Source organism: Scyliorhinus canicula, chromosome 27 (assembly GCF_902713615.1).
Source record: "Scyliorhinus canicula chromosome 27, sScyCan1.1, whole genome shotgun sequence".
Classification (NCBI taxonomy): domain Eukaryota; kingdom Metazoa; phylum Chordata; class Chondrichthyes; order Carcharhiniformes; family Scyliorhinidae; genus Scyliorhinus; species Scyliorhinus canicula.
The window spans coordinates 13,512,681-13,536,887 of NC_052172.1; the positions used below are offsets into that span (position 1 = coordinate 13,512,681).

The 24,207-nt window shown below is 44.0% G+C and overlaps 1 protein-coding gene across 2 annotated transcripts; it reads left to right on the forward strand.

Annotated features, from left to right (window-relative positions):
* The first annotated feature begins 2,498 nt into the window (after nt 1–2,498).
* Nucleotides 2,499–20,762, forward strand: LOC119957779 (heterogeneous nuclear ribonucleoprotein L-like). Of its 2 annotated transcripts, XM_038785861.1 has the most exons (13): nt 2,499–2,647; nt 6,532–6,662; nt 9,213–9,450; nt 9,899–9,984; nt 10,573–10,669; nt 10,951–11,023; nt 16,056–16,115; nt 16,678–16,961; nt 17,175–17,296; nt 18,813–19,014; nt 19,477–19,534; nt 20,236–20,331; nt 20,433–20,762. In XM_038785861.1, the coding sequence occupies exons 1-13, from the start codon at nt 2,531–2,533 to the stop codon at nt 20,489–20,491; spliced, it is 1,623 nt and encodes a 540-aa protein (XP_038641789.1). In that variant the 5' UTR covers nt 2,499–2,530; the 3' UTR covers nt 20,492–20,762. The 2 variants fall into 2 exon arrangements, with proteins under 2 accessions (XP_038641789.1, XP_038641790.1); XM_038785862.1 differs by lacking the exon at nt 16,056–16,115.
* The last annotated feature ends 3,445 nt before the right edge of the window (nt 20,763–24,207 follow it).

The following is a 24,207-nucleotide window of genomic DNA, read 5'->3' on the forward strand; positions in this document are numbered from 1 at the left end:
GCTTGACTCATATTTGACAAGAGGTCATCTGGACTTGAAACGTTAGCTCTTTTCTCACCCTACAGGTGCTGCCAGGCCTGCTGAGATTTTTCAGCATTTTCTTTTTGGCTGACTCGTATAAGCCCCCTGAAATGGCCCAGCAAGTTTAGTTCAAGGGAAATTAGGGATTAGCAGTTAAGTGCTGGCCCAGCCAGTGATGTCCACATCCTATGAATGAATTAAAAAAAAATAATTGAACAAATATCCCTCGTGAAGCAAGGAACTAAAGATTCCACCCTAACTCAGGCGGGACCATGCTAATGTAGATATCCACCTCCAGGAAGTCGAGACTTCTGGGATATGAAACCAACATAACCTGAGTGGCTGCCTGTATGAGCGCATACTGAATCTCAGAAAACACCAGTGGCTAACAGTTAACCCAGTCACTCCAGTTGATATAGGACCACAAATGGGGGGAAAAAAGGAATTTGCCTGAAATCCCATTGTCCCAACTGAAATGCATTTCGCAGTCTACAAACTGACCTCTCTTGACGCATCTCATGGTTGACTGCACTGCACCACCACACTGTAACCTGGTAATTGACCCAAGGGTTGAGGCCCCAGGTTTCGACCTTTCATGGAAAATCTGGACAACCCTTAACTGCTGAGCCACGGGCCAGGGAAGATGTGGCCATGTCTGCCACAAGTGTAACATGAAGAACGGCTCAAATGGTGACTGCAGCTATCCGACTCCGATCAATGGTGACAGCAGCTATCGCAAGTCAGGTAATTGTCTATGTACTGAACTTCTACCCTGAGATTTATTCCTGGTTGTATCACAACCATGTGTCACACTGTCAGTGGCAGTTGTTGCATGGATTGTTAACCCTGACCGTTAATTATAACTGCTTCCCCATCCATACAAAAAAATTACTCCAGTGTACCACCTTCAATTTAAGACCTATGCTCTGGAACTTCCTCACCAAATGCCTATGTTGTTCCTATCTCTTTATATTTGTCCAGGCTTTTGGTCACATCCCCGAATAGCCATTGATGTAACTAGGTGTCATCATTTTGTCTTAAAGCACTCCTAGGGAAATAAAGAAAAAGCTACTCATTGATAAGTTAATGTTGAAGTGATTTTTGAACAACAAAGCATCATTAATTACAGAAGGTCTGCTTTCTAAGGACATTGAGGGATCTGGGTATCCTGGTACAGGAATCACAAAGATAGTAGGCAGGTGATTAAGCAGGCAAATGGGATGTTGGGGCTTGATGAAAGGGAAAGTTTTACGACAGCTGTATAGTGCCTTGGTGAGACCACATCTAGTGTACAGTTTTGGTCTCGTTTTTTTGTTCCAAGAGATCTAAATAGCATTTCAAGAGGAAACCGGAGATGATTCACTCCACTCATTCCTGGAATGAAGGGGCTTATTTTATGAAGGAAAGTTAATGGTTGTGCCTAAACCCAATGGAGTTTAGAAGAATGAGCGATGATCTTATTGAAATGTATAACATTCTGATTGGTAGGATGGATATTGTGGGAGACTAGGGGTCACAGTTTAAGAATTAGGTGTCCCCTTTTAAGCTGGGGATGGGGAGAATTTTTTTCTCTGCAGGTTGTTAGTCTGTGGTGTTCTTTTCCCCATAGAGCAGTGGGCACTGGGTCCACGCATTCCTTTCTGATTTAAAAAAAAAATTAAGTTTCCCTGATTAAGGGGCAACTTAGCGTGGCCAATCCACCTACCCTGCACATCTTTGGGTTGTGGGGGTGAGATTCACGCAGGCACGGGGCGAATGTACAAACTACGGGCAGCACGGTAGCACCGTGGTTTCACAACGGCAGGGTCCCAGGTTCGATTTCCTGCTGGGCCACTGTGCGGAGTCTGCACGTTCTCCCTGTGTCTGCCTGGGTTTCCTCTGGGTGCTCTGGTTTCCTCCCAAAGTCCAAAGATGTGTAGATTAGATGGATTGGGTTATGGAGTTAGGGTGGCAGTGAGGGTTGAAAGAAGGTCGGTGCAGACATTATGTGCTGTATGCCCTCCTTCTGCACTATGTTCCATGTACACAGGGACAGTGACCCAGGGCTGTGATAGGACACGGGTCCTCGGGGCTGTGAGGCAGCAGTGCTTACCACCACCTATCTCTACCATCTATCTCCTTGAAACCATTCAATGAGACCACAACCACCATCATATTGAATGGTGGTGCAGGCTAAAGAGGGCTGAACGACCTCCTGGGTCCCTCAAGGTCCCAGCACCCAAGGGGCCACGTGGGGAACAGGTAGGGCGCAGCGTGTCCCTTTGTCCCCTTGAGTGACGGGCCACCCACCCTCGGCGCGCGGGGCGGAGGCGCGCGCCTTCCTTTGCGGCAGCCAAGACCCAATCGGATGGCGGGGGGAGGCGGGACCGCGGTCAGCGACGTCCAATCGAAGACTCGCCCTTTGTTCTCGAGCACCAATCGGGCGGGGAGGGGGCGACAGCCGGGGCGGGGCCTATTTCGGTGATTCACCAATGAGGGCCGGGGCCGGGTGGGAGGTGCGTGCCTATTTATGGCGGGCGCCATGTTGTCTCCTTGCGGCGGCGGCGAAGACAAGATGGCGAGCAGGCAGCAGGTGTACGACGGGCGTGCGGCGAAGCGCCAGCGAACCGAAAACGACGGCAACCGAGTAAGCGGGGCCGGGTACCGACCTCGAGGATGCGGAGGGGGGTCGAGAAAAAAAAAATATGAGGCGGATTTTGTTTTTTAGTGGCGGGGAGAGATTCCCGTCAGTAAGACGGGTTCTGGTCGATTCCGCCATTTTGGGGCCTCGGGTGAGGGGGATAGTCCGGCGGCCGCGATCTTCGGATCTGTGTGGGGGCTTATTTTTGAGGCGCCGATCGGAGCTCACGGCCTAGTCCCAACCGCCATTGTTTCTCCTCGAAGTGGTTCCGTGTGTGGGTTAGCCCCCCCCCCCCCCCCCCCCCCCAGACTTTTCACGGACGCCTCCGGGCGATAAGCGTTTGCGGGCAGCGAGCCGCCGCCGATAGTGACCAGGCAATCTGCTGTGTCTGGTGGAGGGTTAGAAATGTCGGCTCGGCCGACTTCCCTTTGAAGGTTCCGCCATTGTGAGCGCCAGGCAGCCGCGTGGGGCCTCTCGACATTGCAGCAGCCCAGCCCTGGTGCTGTACTGTGAGTGTAATTCTGCTCTAACCCCCCCCCCCCCCCCCCCCCCCCCCCCCCCGCCCCAAGGTGGACCTCCTTCGGATTCTCCCTCGCTAAATGTATGGGACCAGCGATGCCCGGTGTGGCCCGACCGCAGATCGGTCCGAGGTGGGCTGAATGGCTTCCTTCTGCACTGTAGGATCGCCGCAGGCTTTGGGATGAATGGCCTCCTTCCACAGTGTAGGATCGCCGCAGGCTCTGGGCTGAATGGCCTCCTTCCACAGTGTAGGATCGCCGCAGGCTTTGGGCTGAATGGCCTCCTTCCACAGTGTAGGATCGCCGCAGGCTCTGGGATGAATGGCCTCCTTCCACAGTGTAGGATCGCCGCAGGCTCTGGGATGAATGGCCTCCTTCCACAGTGTAGGATCGCCGCAGGCTCTGGGCTGAATGGCCTCCTTCCACAATGTAGGGCAAATGCTGACTGGGTGGGCTAATTGGCCTCCCGTGTTGTAAGACTTCTTACTGGGAATACTTTGGACAGGTTTGGCTCCTCTTTCCTGCGTTTGTGTTCAGCCCTGGATCCGTTTTTTAAAAAATCCAATATTTTTTCCGATTTAAGGGTCAGTTTAGCATGGCCAATCCATCTACCCAGCACATCTTTTGGGTTGGGGCGAATCTCGAACAAACCTGGCGAGAATGTGCACCTCCACATGGACAGTGACCCAGCGTCGGGAATAAACCCATGCGGCAGCAGTGCTAACCGCTGCCCAAGATCCTTTGTGCTTTGTTCACGGCTCTCGATGTGTCTTGACGTCCTCCGTCAAACATCTATGCACGTGAAGCTCTGCAGACCTTTGCGTTCCTGCACGTTCTTAACAATAATATAATAATATATAATAGGGGCTGGTTTAGCTCACCGGGCTAAATCGCTGGCTTTGAAAGCAGGCCAGCAGCACGGTTCGATTCCCGTACCAGCCTCCCCGGACAGGCGCCGGAATGTGGCGACTAGGGGCTTTTCACAGTAACTTCATTGAAGCCTACTCATGACAATAAGCAATTTTCATTTCATTAATTGCTTATTGTCACAAGTAGGTTTCAATGAAGTTACTGTGAAAAGCCCTGATCTTTTGAACGATCATTATTTCTAAAGTCAAAACAGATGCAGATTTGGCAGCATCTGCGGCAAGAAACGGGCCGTTTAATGCGCTCTATGTTGCAGCATCTGCCTGACCATTGCCCATGCCAGAAGGAAGCCGTGTGGCCTTTTGAGTCTGCACTGACCCTCTGAAAGAGCACCATACTTTGGCCCACACCCCCACCCTATTATGTAACCCCATCTGACCTTTTGGACATTAAAGGGCAATTTGGCATGGTCTTGATGTCTGCCTGACAGGACACTGGGACCTGCTCCCAGGTGTCCCATCTCCATGGTGTTGCTTACATGTAACCTGTTGCCATATAATAAGCTAATCGTAGGAACTCTAGGCGACAGAAAGTCTGGCCCAATCTGGGCTTCTAACAATAGGCCAGTGCATTTCAATGTCGTGCGATGATCTCCTGCTGGGTCTCAGTAGAGTGCGATGATCTTTGATAGGTGCTTGATGGGACAGGTACAGACATGTACTGGCAGTTTGTCTGTTGGTTGAGTATTTGACTTTGGTCAAGTCTGAATTCCAACAGCCTGTCTGAGGTTTGACTGCAGTATGGTTTTAAAATGCTACGTTACTACACTGCACTCCTTTGTATTGCCAGAACTTCTGGTGAGCAATGTATTATCTACAAGCTGCATTGCAGCAGCTCTTTCAAAAGCACCTGAGTCCCCATCCAAGCCACACCCTATTCTTTTTTACATAAGTTCAGAGTTTTTTTCCAATTAAGGGCGAAAGAAATTAGCGTGACTAATCCACCTATCCTGCACATCTCTTGGGTTGTGGGGGCGAAACCCACGCAAACACTGGGAGAATGCAAACCACGCGGACAGTGACCCAGAGCCATGAGGCAACAGTGCTGCGCCACCGTGCTGCCCTGCCACACACTATTCTGACTAATAGATTGCTGTTGCTTCACTGGAAGTACATCTAAGAGCAGTGTGGGTGTATCAATACCGCATGGTCTGAAGTGGCCCACCCCACCTGCTCGAGTAATTACAAGGCCAATAATATCTAGTGATATGACAGTTGAGACTCCAGTATCTAGATTCCCAGAAGATAATTGCACAACCAAAGACAATTCTACTTGGGAACTGAAACTGCAGCACTGTTTGGAATGTGTTGAGGGACAGTTGGGCTCTCTTGCCTTTATTTTGTAAGATCCCAACCACCTAGAATCATAAAATATCCCATGGTTAATTGCTAAACAAACATCAGAGCCCCAGCCAACAATGCCCATTAAAGGTGCAGACATGCTTCCATGATGATCATGTTTTTATTTGCGATGTTTCATCATATCAAAAATGCTGGATAAGTGCTCGTTATTGTTTTGGAGCGTGAAGCCAATAAGCTAAACAAAGCCTACCTTGCTGCTTGGTTTCTGGCTCTTCTACTGTGAATCATTTTTCCCACTTTCTTGTTTACTGAATCCAATCTATTAACTAACACTTTCTTTACAGCATTTACTACCGAAGAATATTTTCTTGCAAGACCTACTTCATCGTTCTTGATAAAATGGTCATTGCTAATTTGCTTACCTTTTTCGGGCAAGCAGATTTGTTGCTTCAAAATTTTCTGATGTCTGGGAAATTTTGCAGGAGGGACTTGAGTTGCTGACCTCTTAGTCTTGACATCTTCCCCAGCCAAACTGTATATTTATGTTGGCTTTGGATCACTGCTGGTTCCAGCTGTTGAATAGTTCACATTTGCCTGCTTGGAAAGCTTGTCATTGGATTTATTACAACCAGAACCACCATATCTTTTCACTAGTTTCCCGTCCTTGAATGTTAAACCAGTTGGGCATCTGACTTGTATGTTCCATTAAAAAATTGGCAATTGTGACCAACTACCTCAAGCTTCTGCAATCTCCTCCTCTTAGAATTATCACCCCATACTAATCCCACATCTTCACTGTTTTCCCCCAGAGACCCAAGGGCATCATTCATACTGCGTATTATTATGAATTAAAGAATAATCACAGCAAAGCTATATCTGGGAATCAAATAAATTAATGGCAAAGCTTATTTCTGTTTTGAATACGTTTATAGAGTACCCAATTTGTTTTTTCCAATTAGTGGCAATTTAGCGTGGCCAATCCACCCACCCTGCACATTTGTGGGACGTGGGGAAAATTTGCAAAGACAGTGACCTGGGGCTGGGATCAGCTCGCCTCTTGCCGAATAAGTTTTGAATGTAGGTTTGCATTCCTGCTGGCGATGAGAAAAATACACTACATAAATGTCACATATTTTCTTTGCAGCAGCAGGATGGCAGCTATCTTGAAGATCCTCACAAACCATCCCCATCCCCTGTGGTACATGTCAGAGGACTGTCAGATGGAGTGATGGAGGCAGACCTTGTAGAGGCACTGCAGGAGTTTGGAGCCATCAGGTAAGCTGATTGAGTTGACACATGGTGGCAGTTAGCCTGATCAGCTGCAAACCTTCTTGACGGGTTTTGCTTTTGGGCTTATTGAAAATGGATTCTCAGTAAGTTGTATGAAAAGGGATGACAAGAGACTCCTGTGACGTCCGTGAAACAGCAGAATTGATTGCTAGCTGAAGGAATTGGGAGACAATTTAATAGCCCTTCTCGACGGTAGCTGGTTTTAACCAGTCCTTGACAGTTTGTCCTCGTATTGTACTAATGACTAATGTATTTTCCTGCATAGCCTTCCTGGTGTACATCTGCTCCCTCAAGTCGAATTGACATTTTCCGTACTGATGTGAATTTGGGTAATTGCCCCAAAGCATAGCTGGATGTGCCTAGTCACACAATTCATTTTTAAAGTGCATTACTTAATCCGGTTAAAGGGTGATCTTTTTATATCCATGTGTAGATTGTAGGGGTCATTGATGATGGCAGTATTTATTGTCCATCCTTAGTGGTGGTGAATTGCTGCCTTACACCGCAGTAGTCTGGGTGAAGGTACTCCTATAGTACTGTTGGCAGAATTCCATATTTTTGACCAACTGATAATGAAAGAACGGAGATGCATTTCCAAGATGGTTTGTAAATTTGAGGGGTGCGTGCAATTATGTTCTCATCCTAGGTTTTGCGATTGTGGGAGGTGCTGCTGAAGCCTGGGTGTTTGCTGCAGTTCTTGTAGCTAGAGTATTATGTTCAGTTCCAGATTTAGAAAGGGCGGGAGGGTGTTGTGGAGAGTGCCGGAAAGATTCACACGGGTGAGGAACTTCAGTTATGAAGAGAGATCGGCGAATCCATTTCCCTTGGTAGAAAAGGAAGACTGAAAGGAAACTTGATTAGGTATTCAAAATCATATAAAGGATCTCTACAAAATAAGGATAATGTGTCAGGGACAAGAGTACAGATTTGAAGTAATTAGTAAAAAAAAGCAATAGTGATAAGGAAAACACTTCACGCAGTGAGTGGTCAGGGTCTGGAAAGTCCTGCGGTGTGTGTATGGTGGAGACTGATACAATTGAAGCATTCAGAAAGGGAATTAGGATTAACTGAAAAGAGAAAATGTGCAGGAGACTGGAACTAGACGAGTTGCTCATCTGGAGAGTCGGTGTGTACATGATGGCCCAAATGGCCTCCTGTGTCATGGTGTCTGCACGGCAGACATGGTGCATTGACGTTATAGGGCGGGAATTAATGTTTTAGTTTGTGGATGATGTGCCAATCAAGCTGGACACTTTGTTTGTTGGGCTTGCAGCCATTAAGGCAACTAAGTGTCCCAACACGTGCCTGACTTGTACATGATGGAAAGGTTTTGGAAAGTTGGCAGATGGGTCACTTGCCAAACCTCCAATTGTTCTTTTAGCCACAGTAGTTGTGACTGGTCTAATTAAGTTTTTTTTTGTCAGTAGTAACTTCAGGCTGTTTATGAGATTTGGCAGTTGATGACACTTGCCAGCTGTAAGCAAACAAAAGTAGAAGTGATCGACCTGTTTGTTAACTTCCCCTACAGGGAAAGTATCTCTTGCTGGTCAGTTTCAGGTACGCCCAAGTAAATTGTGAGCTGTGACTCTCTTATTAAATTTCAGTAGTACACTCAGATTCTTTTTTTAAAAAAAACTAAGAATACAAAAATCACATGAAAGTATGTGACTGGTCAGAAATTCCTCATTGCACATCACCAATCTTGCTGACGTGTTTAACTAAATATTTGGAGCATTGCTTATCAGCCAACATGTTCTTCATCAATTTTCTTTACTGGCTTAAGTTTCCTGTTTCTTGGATAGCATTTGTGGCATTCAGGAAGATAGATGGATACATAGTTGACCTTTTGGGGAATGATATGCAAGCTAGGAACTGATGTTACATGTCTAATGTTCAAATTTGTTGATCTGGAGTGGCACATTTTGCTTAAGCAGCTCTTTGTCCTTTATCTTTTAGACATTTGCAATGGGGATGTGCAAACTTTTATTTTCTCTTTTTAAAATTTAGAGTACCCAATTATTTTTTTCCAATTGAGGGGCAATTTAGCGTGGCCAATCCACCTAACCAGCGCATCTTTGGGTTGTGGGGGTGAGATCCACAGACATTGGGAGAATCTACAAACGCCACACAGATGGTGACCCAGGGCCAGGAACGAACCTGGGTCCTCCGCGCTGCGAGGCAGCAGTGCTATCCAATGTGCAACTGTGCTACATTGGAATGTGCAGAAAACAAATATTCTGAGCATTTTGCTGATTTTGGAAAATGTCTACAGTCTCTCAGTTGGTTCCTGCTCTGTATTGTAGTTTCTGAAGCTACAATACTTTTGCACTTTTTCTTTAAAGACTATGCTGTTGTAAACTTTGATTCTGCTGCCATCTTAGGCTTGCATAGATCACCGGCTTAAGGCTGAGATAAGAGGTTAAGCTATTTGAGAACGCTGAACTCTGGCAGTACAAAGTGCTCATTGCTTTAAAAATGCAAATACCACACAAATTTATTCACGCCTAAAAAGCTGACATGTGTTTGGATTTTCAGCTATGTAGTGATGATGCCCAAGAAGAGACAGGCATTAGTGGAGTTCGAGGATCTGAATGGGGCGTGTGCTTGTGTGAACTTTGCAGTTGAAAGCCAGATCTATGTGGGTGCTCAACCTGCTTTTGTGAACTACTCCACTAGTCAGAAAATTTCCCGACCTGGTGATTCTGATGATTCCAGAAATGTGAACAACATACTGCTCTTCACAGTGATGAACCCAATCTATCCAATTACAACGGTGAGTTGTTTAACTCTCTTACAGCATTGTGTGGTGTGTACAATACAGAACAAGATGAAGTGCAGATTCTAAACAAGTGAAATCTTCCTGAAAATGACTTGTTTTGGGGCCTTGTGTACACGTGTATACAATGTATGATTTAGCAGTTGGAGTAGACCATTCAGTCCCTTGGCCTTCTGTGCCATTTGGTATGGTCATCGCTGATGTGATTTTAGTCTCTACTTTGGTCTACCCTTTACAATTGTAGATTCTTGATTGGAAAGCGAGTCAAACTAACTTGGGCTTAAAAATATTCAGTGACCCAGTCTCCACATAGTGTGTGTTTTAGTCTCGTCTGATCAATGTCTTCATCAATCGAGGTATATAATAAAGGAAACTGGTAGTGGGGGAGAGCAAAGTTGTGAATGTGTAATATAACTCATTGTGACTGATTTTTTTTATTTTTCAGGATGTTTTGTACACCATTTGCAACCCATGCGGACCTGTGCAAAGGATTGTAATATTTAGGAAGAATGGAGTCCAGGCGATGGTGGAATATCCTTTTCAGTGCTAACATTGAGCATGAGATGTTCCATTCTGCTTTTAACAAATTGTTAACGGGCTCTTCGGCATTGGCTGTGCTGCCTGAGTTTGTATTTGATTGCAGTCAAAACTGGGAGAGGGGAGGTTGCTGGACCTATCAAGTGTTTTCTCTCCCCGGCCGCCACCACACGTTTTGACCCACTCACTGTCTTGGGCAGAACAAGATACTTGCTAACTTGGCAACTCTGACTCCCATATCTCCCCCTCAACTCCCTTCCCTATTCCTCTGACTACATTTATGCATCCTCTTTAATCCACTACTGGAAAGGTCAGCTTTTTCGCCAAGCTTTTGAGTCACTTCTTTTGGCTCTGAAGCACTTGGGATGTTTTGCAAAGTGTATTTGACTGAAACTGCTGTTGATGGAACTCCATCTCTTTCCACAGTACAACCATTCTTAGTTGAGTAGAAAAGGGAGGGCTAGCAGCTGTAGTGTTTTGGTGCCTGCATTGGTAGAACACCAGTGATTGGTAGGCAACTGTACTTTTTAATCTTGTATATTGTACTTTTTAATCTTGTATATTTGCCTTAACGCTGGGCACATTTGACTCTGTACAAAGTGCACAGAGAGCAAAAGCATCTCTCAATGGAGCAGACATTTATTCTGGATGTTGTACTTTGAAGATTGAGTATGCAAAAGTAAGTTGCTTGCCAAAGTCAATGTGCTGACTAACTGGGAGTGATAAAGAAGATGATGGTTGAAATGTTGAGGCTGAAATTCACCTAATGGGCTGAAAATATATTTTCTGAAGTCTTCAGGGTTTGTAAAGAGCAATGTGGCTACATCTAAATGTGTACACAGGCTCCAAATTGACTTGATACTGAGCTTGGGTTATGTCGCATATGGAAGACTAGGGTTTGGCCTGGTAACTGGAAGGTTATTTATTGATCTAATATAACTTGAATTCCACTTTCTCTAGCCTACTCGTTTGAATGTCTTCAAAAACGATCAAGACACTTGGGACTATACAAATCCTACTTTGGGAGGACAAGGTAACATTTTGTATAAGTATATGCATATTCAGTGTAATGCAAAATTAATTTAAATGTGTTGAAATTATACACATTCCCCTTGTTTGCAAATTACACTCATCTAATCCCACACCATATTTTACAGTTATAACTTTGGTGCTGTCAGTTAATGAAATTTAGAAAAGCTTCCAGCAGCATTGGAATACCGCACCATTTGGATACTTAACTGGTTTGCCTTATGGTGATGGGCACTTGCTTTTTCCCCTCTGATTTGATGGCTGAGACGTAGCTCAATGGGCAAATGCTCTGGCAAGACTTGAGTGCATTGTTGACTAATTTAATAGTGCATTGGGCTACTGGCAAATTTTAACGTGAGTGGGGTAGTTTTGCATTGCACAATGTTTTTGTTTTTAATCTGATTATGTTTCAGCTCTCACATTTAAATATCAAGTCTTATTTTTGGCTGGGGAGGCATGGCACAATTTGAGTTAGACGGGGTGTCTGGATACAGACCTACTTAACAATGAGAGCTCAAATTTGAACCAATGCTGTGAATTCCAGTTTCTTCACTCATCAATTGCACTGTCTCTTAAGTACTTGGTCTACTTCAATTCATTCAGCACGGCAAGATTATTCACAGCAACAGAAGCAAAATATTGCGAATGCTGGAAATACTACAGTCTGGCAGAGAAAGAGAGTGTTTTGTGTTTCTCTCCCCACAGATACTGTCAGATCTGCAGAGTATTTTTTGCTTTTTAACTCTGGGTGATTCACCACTTTGCTTTTATCCCCAGCAGCTCCATTCATTGACTGTGACTGCTTTTCCTATGGTCATTACCAGTGGCATAATACAGCTCCCTTTCTCACCAAAATTTAGCTGTTGGAGCTGGAATTGATTTTAAGATGTGTTGCGGCATCCAAAATTCTGGTTGGAAGGCCATTGGCGATCTTTAGATTTAGGGTTGGGTAACAGTAGCATGGTACTCTAGTGTCTGAAACTTTAATTTTTGAAGGGCTGAGGTTTTCCACGTACACCTTCACCCCCCCCCATTACTTTTCACAGTGGCGCTGATCCAGCTATCCTTTTCCACAACGGGGTGATCACATCAGGAAGATTATTTGACTTGGCCTTGGGTTTCTTTGTATAAACTCTTTCTCTACCACCTGTCATTGCTGCATCTCGTTATTTTACATTATGGGGGCATTGCTTCCCTTTTCTCCAAATATCTTGGTCTGTCGCGAACTCTGAATTTGCCTCTTTACTAGTTTACTAGTGTCCCCTGACATTTAGTTTAAATCCTGGACTTTTGTCTTCCATGCTTTTTTTAAGCATCTCTGAAGAATCTCTACAATTCGACTCGAGGCCTTCACATCTCTGTCAATCTCAATTACATAATCGATGCGCACGCTTGTTTCCTGAGCAATTTTTGTTTTGGAAAGGGAAACTATTTTGACCAAATTTCCCAGTGCTACAGCTGGTTCCAGGACTGAGTTGTATGGGTTAAGATCTTTTGTATCGTTGCAAGTTCATGTGTGGGTTGGTGCTGGTTTAAAATTTCACTTTTTAAATGTCAAAAGAAATTAGTTGGAACCAGTGGCCTGAATGACAAAATAAAGACCGGATGCTGAATCTTCCAATATCCCCTGGGCATAAGTAACCTTCTGGTTTTTGGACTAAAATAGCTCATGATGCAGGATTCTAGTCTCCGGTTAGTAAGGAATGAACAATAATTGATAACTTGATGAGTATCTCTGACGTCTGAGGGACAAGGCATAGATGTAGATGCTGAACAGTTTTGCCCATATATGTAGTGCTGATTTACAGGTCTTGCTATGATTCCATTTTAATCTGTAGAATTGGGAAAGGATGATTCCTGTTAGTAGTAAATGTGCACATGAAGTAACATTCATCCCATTAAAGCCTTGACCTCCAGCCCATTTACAACAAAGCTCCCCTTTTTATCTGATTTGCAGAAGACATTTTCAAATGAAATCCAGATTAAGAGACAGTGCAGCTTTTTAATCTAGTGCTTTGCTCCAACCTTCAGCTCTCTGCATTGTGTAGAACTGCATGGTCAGTATGTTCTGAACTGGTGCCTTGTTTCACCTCACAAGATATGAAGCAGCCAGCAGTGTTTTTTCTATGCGAGCACTTCAATTTTATGATGAAATGCAGCTTTAGGTATAACGTGCTTACTGAGTGAGGAGCCTATTTCTAAAATGTTTCTGACTTAAAGCTGATTTTCATTGCTCTGTGAATGAACTTGCATCTCGAAGTAGAATGTTGCTGGAAGCTTTTTCATCTTTTGCACATCCCATAACAAGGTTTGACTTTCCTGGTAATCCCTTTCTGTATTCCACTTGGTGTACTGGTGCTGTATGTAGTGATTGCAACCGATGTAATAACTGACTTTTATTTTCTGTGGACTGTGCACCCATTAGTATAGACCGTGAACCACCTTGCAAAATGGAAATAAAATCTGAATTTAGATGTTGGCATTGACATTTCTCCTATAAAAGTAAAACTGCTGGCTGCTGATAATTGCAAACTTGGTTAGTACTACTGTATATACTCAACTAAAATGCAGGCACTTAGGCAAACACATTCTCTGCAGCCAGATATAGTCAACACCACTTTTAGTCATCTTTTGTCCTTAGTGGCCTTTTTCTCGGTGTATTTTCTGTAGAGTACTGAACGTCGTTTTGTAAAAGCCTTCCATTAACTTATTAAATGTCTGGAAACCTTCACCTGTACTCTCCACAAGGATAAATGACTTAAAAATACATTTTAACAATCTGGCATTTGTACACGATTGAGCAAAATTAATTTTTTCAGTGTTTGACTAAGCTTCAATGCTGGGTTGTAAATGGAGCAAGACCATTTATACTCTGCTACTCTCAGTAATCACTGGGAGGTGATTTTTGGGGTGAGGTTTTCAAATTTGTTTACCAAGTATGTAACTTGGTGTCTAACTATATCTTTACTTTTTTCTTTGTAGTTTTATTTTTATTTCTAAAGTTGAATTGATTTAATGTCTGATTTTTGGATCTACCCTGATCTTCTGTTGCTGACCATAATGCCAGTTGCAGAGTACATTTTAATGGCAACTCGCCCAGTGTACTACCTGATGTGCATGTTGAAATCACCATTAAATGAAGCTGGGAGATGTGCTGATAGTTTGCATCATGGCAAGGTGACTTTAACACCAATGCAGCATCATCGTATAATCACAGTAGCCACACGCATGGGTATAAGTAGTTAAGATGAGTATGTTTCCAATCAGTGCCGTAAATGGAATTCTTAATTGTGTCGAATAAAGTGGAAAGTCAAACCTGAGGTTTTGGCAGCCCAAATGCTGACTGTAAATTGTGACAACATGTAGTTTTAATGAGCCTTGTATACTTAATTGGATTCCTTCACTTAATGCACAGTTGAATTATATTCAATTTTGTTTTGAGGGCTAATCCTGAAATGCACTATTCACTTATATTGAGCACATTGCTATTTTATAATGCCATTGAGGTGAACATGTGTGACCATTGGAGAAACCAAATATGCATAGTTTAAAATTAACAGGAACTTCTAGAAAGTTTGCAAAAAGTTTTTATGTAAACCTGGGGAACATGAGCTGATTTAATTTTTTAAAATTCAACTGTGACTATCTGTGCATGACCAAAATAAAGCAAGCTGTGATTGCGAAGTGCTGTGAACTGTGCTAGTAAGTTAGTTAATTTTAAACTGTGCTCGCATTATATAATCAAACCATTTGCTGGGTAAGGGCGCACACAGTGCAGCAGTAATAGGCAAATCTTTCTGGAGAAACCAGCAGAATTCTTTCCTTTCATTGAACAAGAACAATACATCGAGTGTCATACATTGGCCCAAGATTACCCTGCAGCCACAACGATACGACATGCCATGATTTACATACTGTGAGGCAAACCATCATTTTCCTAGACTTCTGAAGTGAAGGTAATGAAGGCAGACTGAGGCATATTCGCAAGAGATGTAACTGTTTCATTTTCAAGATTTCTTCAGATACAAGTCAAAAACACTGCCTCATGTGAACTGATACAGCATTGTCTCAGGGGTTTTCCCTCACTTGCTTAGAGGAGTTTTCGTCATAAGACAAGTGCATTCATACAGCGCTCTTGAAGTACATGCCGAGTTCCTTCCACCAGTCAACCCAACCTGCTGAAACACCAGTTTTCTACATTCCTACATTTCAGAGAACATTCAGACATCTGCCATAAACAACTGATACTCGGCAACATGCAACTTCAACAGGAGGGATAAGAGACACATTGTGTGAGGCACATCAGTACAGCCATTTTGCTGCATAAATGATACATTACCAGTGGTACACTACTTCATTTCGGACACCCATGTGGGAGATGTACACAGATCCTTCCCAAGTAAGCCTTGCTACCACAAAGCCCAAGACCAACACATCCAACACTACTTTCAGGAGAACGACATGGAGGAACACTGGGTTTTCATTATTCACAACTTTTTACTGAACCATTTGACACCTGTGAAGAATCTTTTACCTGAACTGTGAACGTGAAATTGTTGCTAGATGCAATTGTTAGAAGCTAGTACTACCTTTTGTATAAAATCTCTATTCATTGCTGTAAAACGTGTAATGCAGGGTTGAAGCATATGTTTGGGGCGCCATCTTTCAAAACTGCAATAAGTTGCTGTTGAAGCATTGGGTGGTAAGAAAAAAAAATGCAGACATTTTGTGCACATGGACGTTATTCTCTAACTCTGGCTGTAAGTAGACCTTTTTATGCTTGAACCTTTGTGGTAATAAATCTGTTAAGACTACACTGTATAAATACCAAAGTCTTAAATATGTATAATATGTATCTCTGTACTGTGGAAAATATTGTAATTAATGTACTGACTGATTTTCCTCTTGAATATTTGCTTTTGTGTTGTAATTTATTTTGGGTAATTTATTTTGGGTGCCATTGACAGCTTGCGAATTGCATTTAACACACTACTTTTGCCCCCCCCACCCTCCCCCTCGCATTCTCATTTTTGTAGGAGATCCTAACAAGCGACAGCGCCAGCCAGCCTTGCTTGGAGATCATCCATCTGAGTACGGTGAGAATTGGAGCTGGTGGGAGTGGGGTGGTGTAGTACCTAGCTGACAACTTTTTTTTTTCTTCCCCCTGAAAAGGACTTTATGAAAAAGTACTTGCCTTTTTCCATCACCGTTTTAAGGTAATGTGTGTTGGGCACTTCTTGTGACTGGTTTACCATGTTACTTGCTACCCATCACTGTTGTAGACTTGCCTAGTGAGTGTGATCCTGCCCTTTGGGTACAATGCCTTTTTTCACTGTCGTTAGATAGCCACTAAAAGGTGTAAGTTGACTGGCAATCAGTTTTGATTTTGGCATCTCCATTTTGTTGTTGTGACCAGGGATTCTAATGTGGTATGGAATGATTCAGCACAGCCAATTCCCTCAATAACTGAAGGATTGCCACTGACCTTCTGGCACCGTTCTTGTCAGCTGGGGAGCAATAGTAAGACGGCCACCATACTGCATGATGCAGAATGCCCTCAAACCTGCTCTTCCATTGTAGCTTGATGGGATATTGTGTGGGCGCGGAGTTATCTTTGATTGAGCATGCCTTCTAAATCTACTTTGGTTGCCTCCTAAGGAGCCCCTCAAGGAGGATACAGTCACTATCCTGATGATGATTATGGTCCACCCGCCCACTATGAGCGTCGACGGATGGGCGGCCCACCCCCAGTGGGGGGTCCACACCGAGGACCACCCAGTCAGCGCTATGGGCCTCAGTATGGACCACCACCTCCACCACCACCACCAGAATATGGTCCTCAAGCAGAAAGTCCAGTGCTGATGGTTTATGGGTTGGATCCTTCAAGGATGAATTGTGATCGGGTGTTCAACATCTTCTGCTTGTATGGAAATGTGGAAAAGGTATTTATTTGGATAAGGAAGGGATTCTAAGTGGTTCCTTGGATTTTCAGATCAGGCCGTGTAATGGATAAACTATTTTTCTTTTTGAAAAGTGATAATTACCTGACTAGGTGAAAGTACACCAATGCAATTTTTACCATGGCAAAAAGAACAATGTTGACTGACCAGATTGTTGTGAAGTTAACCCAATCTTTCCTTACCTTTTGCTTATAGGTTAAATTCATGAAGAGCAAGCCAGGAGCTGCCATGGTAGAAATGGGAGATGGATTTGCTGTGGATCGTGCCATCAGTCACTTGAATAATACATACATGTTTGACCAAAAATTAAATGTTTGGTAGGTGCCAACTTTTTTGAAATTGTGCATTGGAGTAGGACTTGAGGAAATTTGCAAGATTAAGATAACTGGCATTGAACCCATGCTCTGCCTGCCAAGGCCCTTTGGGATTTTGTAGAAGCTGAGCTTGGCATTAATCTTTGAAATACATGCATGGCTAAATCTGTTGCATAATTGCAATGTACAAATTGGAACTGCCACTGGTTAGAGTGGGAGAGGTCCTAGTTTGATCCATGCTTTGATCTGATATGAAGTGCCGGTCATTTAAATTGGTTTTGCATATAATGCATTAGAAGTAATACAAGACCATGAGACATAGCAGCAGAATCCGGCTGTTTGGTTTATGGAGTCTGCTTCTCCATTCAATCATGACTGATATGTTTCTCATCACATTCCCCTACCTTCTCCCCATAACTCCTGATCCCCTTATTAATCAAGAACCTGTCTTGAGACATTCAGTGAGTTGGCCTACACCGTCTTCTGTGGCAATAAGTTCCACAGATTCACCGCCCTTTGGCTGAAGAAATATCTCCTCAAACTCGACCTCCTGTATTCTGTAAGGCCCCCCCCCCCCCCCCCCCCCCCAAAATCCTTCAGTCCTCAACCACTTCTCTGGGGATCATTCATATGAATCTCCTTTGGATTCCCACCAGCACATGCTTCCTTGGATACGGGGCCCAAAGCTGCTCGCAATATTCCAAACGGTGTCTGTACAGCCTCGGCAGTACATCCCTGTACTTGTATTCTAGCTCTGTCGACATTGCATTTGCCTTCCTAACTGCCAACTGAACCTGCATGTTAGCCTTGGGAGAATTCTGAACTAGGACTCCCAGGTCCCTTTGTGCTTCTGATTTCCGAAGCATTTCCCATTTAGAAAACAGTCTATGCCTCGATTCTTCCTACCAAAGTGCACAACCCCTCTCACTTTTTCCACATTGTAATCCATCTGCCACTTCTTTGCCCACTCCCCATGCCTGTCCAAGTCCTTCTGCAGACTCTGCTTCCTCAACATGACCTTCTCATCTACATAGAAAAGGGATAGCTAAGCACCAAACCATGCACTGACCAATGGTAAATCCTGTTTCTGTAATGGACATCTTGTCAGCACTAGGGAAAATCATTGTCTTCAGTGTGGAGGGCCTGGGGGTGAGAGTGTCTCTTCCACATTGGCTGGGTGGATTGATTGAACTGTAGATATTAAGATCTTTTATGGCTTTCATTCGAATTCCCAACAAAGTCTCTCTGGAGTTTTGCTAAAATCCATTCACTGTGTATAATATTTGTAACCAGGGCATGGATATACTTAGACCGTATCTGTTAACTTTTGCTTTTGCGTATTGGGCCAAGTACGGAATTGCTGATGACCTGAATGGCAAGTCACCAATGATGGTAAAACATTACAACTGTTGTTTGTGGGAGGGAAGATTTTTGGTGGAAGGAGGAAGTAATTGTGTGGAGTATGAGGACTTTGAGTTTGGAATGTTTTGTGCTTACTGGTATGTTTTTTTTTGTGAAGTGTGTCCAAACAACAGGCCATTATGGCTGGTCAGTCATATGAGCTTGAAGATGGCTCTTGCAGTTTTAAGGATTTCTCTGGCTCCAGAAACAATCGCTTCACCACCCCAGAACAAGCCAGTAAGAATCGAATCCAGCACCCAAGTAATGTTCTACATTACTTCAATGCGCCTCCGGAGGTGACAGAGGAAGCCTTCTGTGAGGTACTATGTTTTTTAGTAAGGGTTTATGGGGTTGCTTACCTTTGCTACTAGCTCATCTCTGTTCTAAGCGCTAACATCATTACGTAGGGACACAAGACGACTTGATCTCTGTTTCAAACACGTGACATTGAATAAAAGGTTTGACATTTTGTAGTTTTGCCATGATAGTGAAATCGAATTTGGCAGTAGGACTATAATCAAACTTTACTTTAATTTCTGCTGCTCATTGACATTCGAGCAACTGAACTGTAGGGCTTCTCAGTGGTGACTGGCAAAGATCCAGATGTAACTATACAACATACCTGACTGCAATCCCTCCCATCAGAACGTAAGAGCTCATTCCAGTTTAAAGTTGTGTGGTTGCTCCATTTGGATTGGACAGTAAAAGGAGTATGGTTTCAGAACATGAAAACCATTCTAATCTCGACAGGATTCCTATAGCTTTCTTTTTCTTTCTTTCAGGTCTGTGATGAGTTGGGTTTGAAGAGGCCATCTGCCTTCAAGTTATTCTCGGGAAAGAGTAAGTCCCTGATATTTCTGCTTAGAGGCCAGTGAGTTTCCCCTCAATTGTAGCGAACTCGGATTAACAATTGGTTATTTAAGAGAGATCATACAGCCATGAATCTACTGAGCAATCTGCTTTCTGGGTGTCGGGATTCTTTTTCCAATCTGCCCACATGGGGAATTCGGCGCAAACAAGCAAATCAATTTAATGTCCTTCATGGTTTTGTCAACTGAAAGCCTGTCATTTTATTAGCTCAGTGAAATCTTCTGTGGGTTAGTTTACTCCTGTCCTGATCTTGACCATCTTTTTAAAAAAAAAAAAAAAAAATTATACATTGAGTACCCAATTTGTGTTTTGTTTTTTTCAATTGTTTAGTGTGGCCAATTCACCTAGCCTGCACATCTTTTTGGGTTGTGGGGGTGAGACCAACACAGACACTGGGAGAACAAGGACAGTGGCCTGGGATTGAACCTGGGTACTTGGTGCCGTGAGGCAGCAGCGCTAACCAAACCGCCGCCCTGGCCATCTGTTTTTTTAATGTATTTTCTCTGGCTAAGTAATAACTTCACTGTTGGCTGAACAATCCATAGATCTTTGATCTTTTGGCTATCCTTTTGTCTCCTGCTCTTGTCACAGCTTGTCCCAGACACAGCCTCTTGGGCATTTTAATATTTTGGCACGTAGGATTTGAATCAAATTTGTTGTTGTTGTTGTAGGTGAGAGAAGTTCTTCTGGCTTGATTGAATGGGACTCCAAGAACGATGCCATGGAATCGCTGTCCCTGCTGAATCACTATCAGATGAAAAATCCAAGTATGTCTTACTAATAATATAGACGGTGGGGGGGCAATGAGACTAGTTTTGCAGTGCCTAGTTTGGAGTCACTGATTATCTCTTCCTCCTTATCTTCGCAGGTGGCCCTTACCCGTACACTCTGAAACTCTGCTTTTCCACAGTGCAACATGCGGCATAAAGCTCAAACACCAGACAGGATGGACTGCTAACCATTCTCCATTATTGTGACTGTTGTATTTTGTGCAAAGTTGATGACATGCAGTAATTTTTCATTCGTGCGAAAAAGGGCATGAGCGTCAGTTTTGACACCTATTCCAGTTTCTTTTTTTATTTTGGTAGATTTCAGTTTGTAATCTGTGTTGTAGAAGTGAAATGCCCCTTCATTTTTATTGGCTGTGATTTAAACAATCCAGCAACATTCAATAAAAGATATAAACACTTTAACTTGACACAACTGTTCCCTTTTGGTTTTTTTTTAAAGATTACCCAATTAAGGGACAATGTAGCGTGGCCGATTTCACCTAACCCGCACATCTTTTTGGGTTGTGGGGGTGAAACCCAAGCAGACACTGGGTGAATGTGCAAACCACGTGGTCAGAGCCGGGAGCAAACCTGGGGCCTCGGTGGCGTGAGACAGCATTGTGCTGCCCTCCTTTCTGATTTTGACTTTCAGATGGATCTAAAAATGATCACTAGCTTAATTCCTTCCCAGTAACAAGATCAGGGGACACTGGAAAACTGCATGTCTTCTGGTATCTATTAGCAGACGAAACAGTTCTTGTTTGAGTCCAGAGACTTCAGAACTGAGGGAGAACATTTGAGCAGTAGAAATTGGCAATAATAACAAAAGAAGTGTGTTTGGGGGGGGGGGGGGCACAGTTTGCTTTGAAGCAATACATGTATGTGATATATTTTTTAAAGAAGGGGGGGGCTGTTAAAATGAAGGGAGAAGTTGCCAAACAACTTTGGGCGTGTTACAGGACTCCCATCAGAAGACTAGGTGCTGCTCCTCCAGTTTGCACCGGGCTTCGATGGGACGTGAAATGAAACTCCACAGGAAGGTTAGTGTCCTGCTTGGGGACTGAAACAAAGGGGTCACCCGGTCTGCGTTTAGTCTCCTAAATGTACAAGAGACTCCAATAGGAGCAGCGAATACAGTAAACAAATCTAATCGGGTGCAAGTGAAACGCTGCCTATCCAGACGGGGAGTGTTTGCGGCCTTGAACAGGGAGGAGGTGAGTAGGTGTTGCACCTTCTGAGATTGCAAGGGAAAGTGCTGTGGCAAGGAGATGGGTGTGATGGGAGGAGCGGACGAGGGCATGGGGAGTGGTCCCTGTGGAATGCCGATTGAGGGAGAAAGGGGGGGTAGCTATCTTGGCATTATGCTGGAGTTTGTGGAGGATAATCCTTTGAATGCAGAGACTAGTTGGGTTTAAAAAATGAAGATTTTCCCCTCCCTTAAGGGAGGGGAAGGGGTGAGTGCATGTGCAGGAAATGGGCCAAACCTGGTTGTCTAATTAACCTCTGATTGGAGGAATCCTCTGAGGGGGGGGGGGGGGGGGGGGAAGCAGACATGTCGACAGCACTGTTTTTGATCCAAACAGATTCGAGGGAGGTGGAAAAACTGGGCAACTGGGTTAGTCCCTCGGGGAGCTGGTGCCGGTAGCTGGTTTAGAAGGGCTGATTAGTTTTCCTTTCTACTGCCTGTGGAACATGCAATGTTGAGTGACTGGGAGGGTTTCTTTGAGTATAGGCAGAGCATTAATCTGTCACACTTCTCTACCATTAATTACGGGACCAGTATAAATAGATGGGAGGGGGCGGTGCTCGGTAGAGAGCCATTCTGTTTGTAGCAAGCGATCCCTGCATTGTATCTGGCATGATGTGTAAATTGTACTTCTGGGCGATTGGTTGTTGAAGCCTTTTCAGTTGACTGGCCTAAACTGGTGAGAATCTGCTACATTTGGGGCGATATGGGGCGAAGAGAGAGAATTGTGCCTGGATGGACTATACCATGGATATGGATTACACTCTGCACTAGGGCACAAACCAGCTGTGCTGTCTGTATACAAGAAACTAGCTAGGTTTCAAGAGCACTCGACTGGTCTGAAAGGTTAGGTTGCACTGCTGACTGTTCTATTGATAATTGGAGGCCATTACCGTGGCACAAAGGAGGGAGGTGGAAGATGCATCAGATGAGGACAGGAGGAGGCAGTGTGCCCCTTGAGCCTGTTCTGTCGCCCCTGATCATGGCTGATCTATAACCATATAGAAGAGAGTTTCAAATTTCTGCCTCCCGGAGGGTGGCATGTGGGGCACTAGTTAGCACTGGGATTGTGGCACTGAGGACCCGGGTTCGAATCCCAGCCCTGAGTCACTGTCCGTGTGGAGTTTGCACATTTTCCCTGTGTCTGCGTGGGTTTTACCCCCACAACCCAAAGATGTGCAGGTTAGCTGGATTGGCCATGCTAAATAGCCCCTTAATTGGAAAGAAATTTCTACTTCCCTTTATTCTAATTATTTCTTGGAAGATCTCTCTACATGCTCTCAACCATTTGGAAACTTCAAACCAATTACCCATCGCATTAATTCTAGGGCATGGTTTAATATTTTTTTGTAGCTGGACTTCCCATCCAGTTACCATTTGACAAATTACACTTCACACTTTTCGCAACCGATATATCCTTCCGACCCAGAACTGGAGGTCGCAGTAGGCTTTGTAAAGCCGAAGCATGATCTTCTACCCCCTTGTATTCTGTTCCTCCTAGATACAGAAGGCAGCGTTGCTTTTAGTCTTGTTTATTTTCTGGATGTGCGTGACATTTAACGATCTCTACCTGAGTGTTTTGTTCCAGTCCCAAGTAGATATCACATTTGCTCAAGTTAAAATCCACTGTTTGGCTCATTCATTTAATTTCACATAATTTTAATAGATTACACTTCATGTCTACAGTGACATTGCCATGGTCCCTCGTGCAGAGAATGGTGGAGGCTCGGAGCTTGCAGTACACACATGGTAACGAGCTGCCAATTGAAGGACCTGTTCATTGTCCTTGCTCTTCTGCTCGGTCAGTTTCTCAACTAAGTAAATAATTTGACGAGCTTTACTTTGGCACTCTGTATGATATGCGGGACAAGTGCCTTAGGAAGTCTACATTACTAACATACACAAGCTGTTCCCTGCCTGCTGCTCCCGCCGAGGAAATCCAACCCGATTCATCGGTCATGAGCAACCTGTCACAAACCTGTACTGGTGTCCTGATCAGTTGGACCAAGATGGTTAAGTCTCCCTATCCTCAATTAAGACTTGGCTGCTTCCGGACAAGGCAAAACATGCTGTAAACACTTTGGCAGGGCAGGTAGTGTCTGTTTGGGAGGGGGGAGAGGAAAGGGTTAATGTCTCCAGTCAAAACCCTTAATCAGAATAGATCCAGAAATCTTGTATGCTGTGACACTCCCCTTCTACTGTAATGCACAATTACGCACCTGATTTTCGGTCAACAATATTTTCACATAATGGCAGCACGGTGGTGCAGTGGTCAGCTGCTGTCTTGGCACCGAGGTCCCAGGTTCGATCTGGGTCACTGTCCGTGTGGAATTTGCGCATTCTCCCCGTGTTTGCGTGGGTTTTGCCCCCGCAACCCAAAGATGTGCAGGGTAGGTGGATTGGCCACGCTAAATTGCCCCATAATTGGAAAAAATTAACTAAATTTATATATTTTTAAAAAATTTCACGTTGCTTCTGACTGTACTCATGTTTTTGATGACCCTTGCAAGTTTCATTGTATCTTTTTTTGTCACCCTTTGCTGCTCTTTGTATATTTTTCATTAGTAGTGCCTTTTAAAAAATTTTGTATCGCTGTTGTCTCATTCTCCTTTCATTGGCCATTATAG